Source organism: Aythya fuligula, chromosome 29, assembly GCF_009819795.1.
Source record: "Aythya fuligula isolate bAytFul2 chromosome 29, bAytFul2.pri, whole genome shotgun sequence".
Taxonomy (NCBI): domain Eukaryota; kingdom Metazoa; phylum Chordata; class Aves; order Anseriformes; family Anatidae; genus Aythya; species Aythya fuligula.
In genome coordinates this window covers 2701767-2704583 of record NC_045587.1, presented here as the reverse complement: position 1 = coordinate 2704583, position 2817 = coordinate 2701767, and the positions used below count along the sequence as shown (strand labels likewise).

The 2817-nt window shown below is 50.6% G+C and overlaps 1 protein-coding gene across 1 annotated transcript; it reads right to left on the bottom strand.

The window, feature by feature from the left end:
- Nucleotides 1-1042: 1042 nt before the first annotated feature.
- LOC116499882 (olfactory receptor 14J1-like) lies at nt 1043-1984 on the bottom strand. The gene has a single exon (XM_032204733.1). It carries the CDS (start codon nt 1982-1984, stop codon nt 1043-1045), a length of 942 nt encoding a protein of 313 aa, XP_032060624.1.
- Nucleotides 1985-2817: the final 833 nt, after the last annotated feature.

Sequence of the window (2817 nt, the reverse complement as noted above, 5' to 3'; positions counted from 1 at the left end):
CTTCCTTAGCCCCTAGACCCCTCAAATATGCTTTTCCCCCTAACAGATTCTTTGGATGGTCACTCATTTTATGAGGTTCTATTCACTGAGCACATCACTTGGCTCCCCTGACATTTCCTGGCAGATCCAGTTGCCTCTCCTGGCTGGCATCAGCCATCAGCCCCAAAGCAGGGGCACATTCCCATGCAGATGAGTCCAAGACCAGTTGTTGTCTGCTTTGGTAAGTGCTGTCATAAAGGTAGCTCTATGTCCTGCCCTTGGTCCCTCACAGACCACCCTAGTACTCTCAGCCTGTGTCCTTCACTCCATGACAAACCCCAGAATACAGAAGAGCAGGGAGCAATCCCTTGGCTCTATTCCTGATGACACATTTGGAGGAGGTATTGATGCTTCTGGGTTTGCCTTGAGCAGCCCCTTTTGTTTCTGTGGTTCTATCAGGGAGGCCAGCTGTGACCCACGGCTTCACATTACCTGCTGCTGCCTGAAGCCACAAGGAAGTCACTGCAGAGACCACAGGACTGTCAGCAAGGCATATGAGACCTCAAGAGCAACACGGATACAAGAGCACAAAGAAACAAAGTGGAAGCCAAAAGAGAGCAGTAGCAAAAAGGCCATGTCCTGCTGCTGGCCATGGCCATGGCTCCAGGGAAGCAGCAGCCCCAACCCAAAGGCAGCAGAGATGCAGAGTCCAGCGGGCAGTGAGGGGCAGCCCTGAGGGCCACCAGAGCTACTCCTCCATGTGGCAGCCGGGCTCTTGGCCCTGAGCCCGTCCTGCATGCTGGGGCTGCTCCCCCAGCTCCAGAGTAGATGAAAAGAGATGGCACAAGAGACCACTGAATTTCCAATGACATCCTGATTGAGTTTATCTACACAGGAAGCAATGTTCCATCAGAAAATAATTAACCTGTAGGAGGCTAAGGATAATATTTTATAAATCAGAAAAATATATATATAGAGAGAAAATAATAGTACAGATAGATAATAATAAAAATATGTAAAAACTTTCTGAGAAAAGCAGGGATTTCTGATTATCGGCATATTATTATAGGCGAATATGCTGAAGAATTGTGCATTCTACCAGTGTCCGCATTGCATCCCTTAGTTCCTGGTTTCTCATGCTGTAGATGAGAGGGTTCACTGCTGGAGGCACCACCGAGTACAGAACTGCCACCACCAGGTCCAGGTATGGGGAAGAGATGGAGGAGGGCTTCAGGTAGGCAAACATGGCAGTGCTGATAAACAGGGAGACCACAGCCATGTGAGGGAGGCACGTGGAAAAGGCTTTGTGACGTCCCTGCTCAGAGGGGACCCTCAGCACTACCCTGAAGATCTGAATATAGGAAATAACAATGAAAACAGAACAACCAAATAACACAGAAACACTGAATACAATTAATCCAGCTTCCCTGAGATACGCATCTGAGCAGGAGAGCTTGAGGATCTGGGGGATTTCACAGAAGAACTGGTCCACAGCATTGCCTTGGCAGAGGGGCAGGGAAAATGTGTTGGCTGTGTGCAGGACAGCATTGAGAAAGCCACTGCCCCAGGCAGCTGCTGCCATCTGGGCACAAGCTCTGCTGCCTAGGAGGCTCCCGTAGTGCAGGGGCTTGCAGATGGCAACGTAGCGGTCATAGGCCATGACGGTGAGGAGGGAATACTCTGCTCCAACCAAGAAGAGTGAAAAGAGGATTTGTGCAGCACATCCTTCATAGGAGATGGCCCTGGTGTCCCACAGGGAATTGGCCATGGCTTTGGGCAGAGTGGTGGAGATGGACCCAAGGTCAAGGAGGGCGAGGTTGAGGAGGAAGAAGTACATGGGGGTGTGGAGGCGGTGGTCGCAGGCTACAGTGGTGAGGATGAGGCCGTTGCCCAGGAGGGCAGCCAGGTAGATGCCCAGGAAGAGCGCTAAGTGCAGGAGCTGCAGCTCCCGCGTGTCTGCGAACGCCAGCAAGAGGAATTCACTCACAGAGCTGCTGTTGGCCATTTGCTGTTTCTGGGCGTGGGGTCCTGCTGAAGGAACAGAAAAACACTGATAGTTTACAACAGAGTTTTCTTGGAAAAAAATATTTCAATTTTTCATGTAAGCCTCTATTTCTCATTTCAGAGGAAAACTCATCACATTTCTCATTTAATCCCTCCCAAACAAATCTCCACTTCCGTTCAGACTTTTGGCAGGTTCCTTTCATGACTTCTGACTGATGCTGCTTACGGGTTTCACTGAGAGCACGGACTCTGTGTGGGCTTTGCGGGAGTCAGCCCTGCCCCAAAGCAAGTTCATATGGTGATTTCTATTTGTCTCTTTCATTCTAGCTGCTCCACCACACCTGAAGGTTGTTTATGAGGCATAAATCCTAAGCATTTCTACTGTACTTAAGTAAACCTTGTGGATCATCAAAGGGACGTTGTCCTTAGTGCAGTGTCCTTTAGAGAGCACATCCAGTCTGTCTGTCAGTCATAGTGTCAACTGTCCTGTGCTGGTGTCTCTTTGGAGAGAAGAATCCAGTCTCAAAGCACACATTTCCAGACACCTCACCCTGTACTCCCCTTTTCCCAAGCACACTGAGGACTCACTCCAAGTGCATGTGAAACCCCCATCCCCAGCCAGCCTGGGAACAAGAACAGCAGCAGCATGACCAGGTGGAAAAGCCAGGAGGAATGCCAGCGTGCTGCTGCCAGGGGAGGCAAGGCCAGGGAGTGACAGATGGACACTCAGCAGACCCTCCTGTGCTGCAGCTCTGCCTGCAGAGGAGGCAGCTCATGCTCATTGCAAATGCTTTGTGCTCTGCTTTGGCCTGCAGACACCTCCCAAAGACAGGA

Bases quoted from the DNA above. Each gene is read 5' to 3' on its own strand.
- LOC116499882 (XM_032204733.1), bottom strand. From the start codon at position 1,984: ATGGCCAACAGCAGCTCTGTGAGTGAATTCCTCTTGCTGGCGTTCGCA.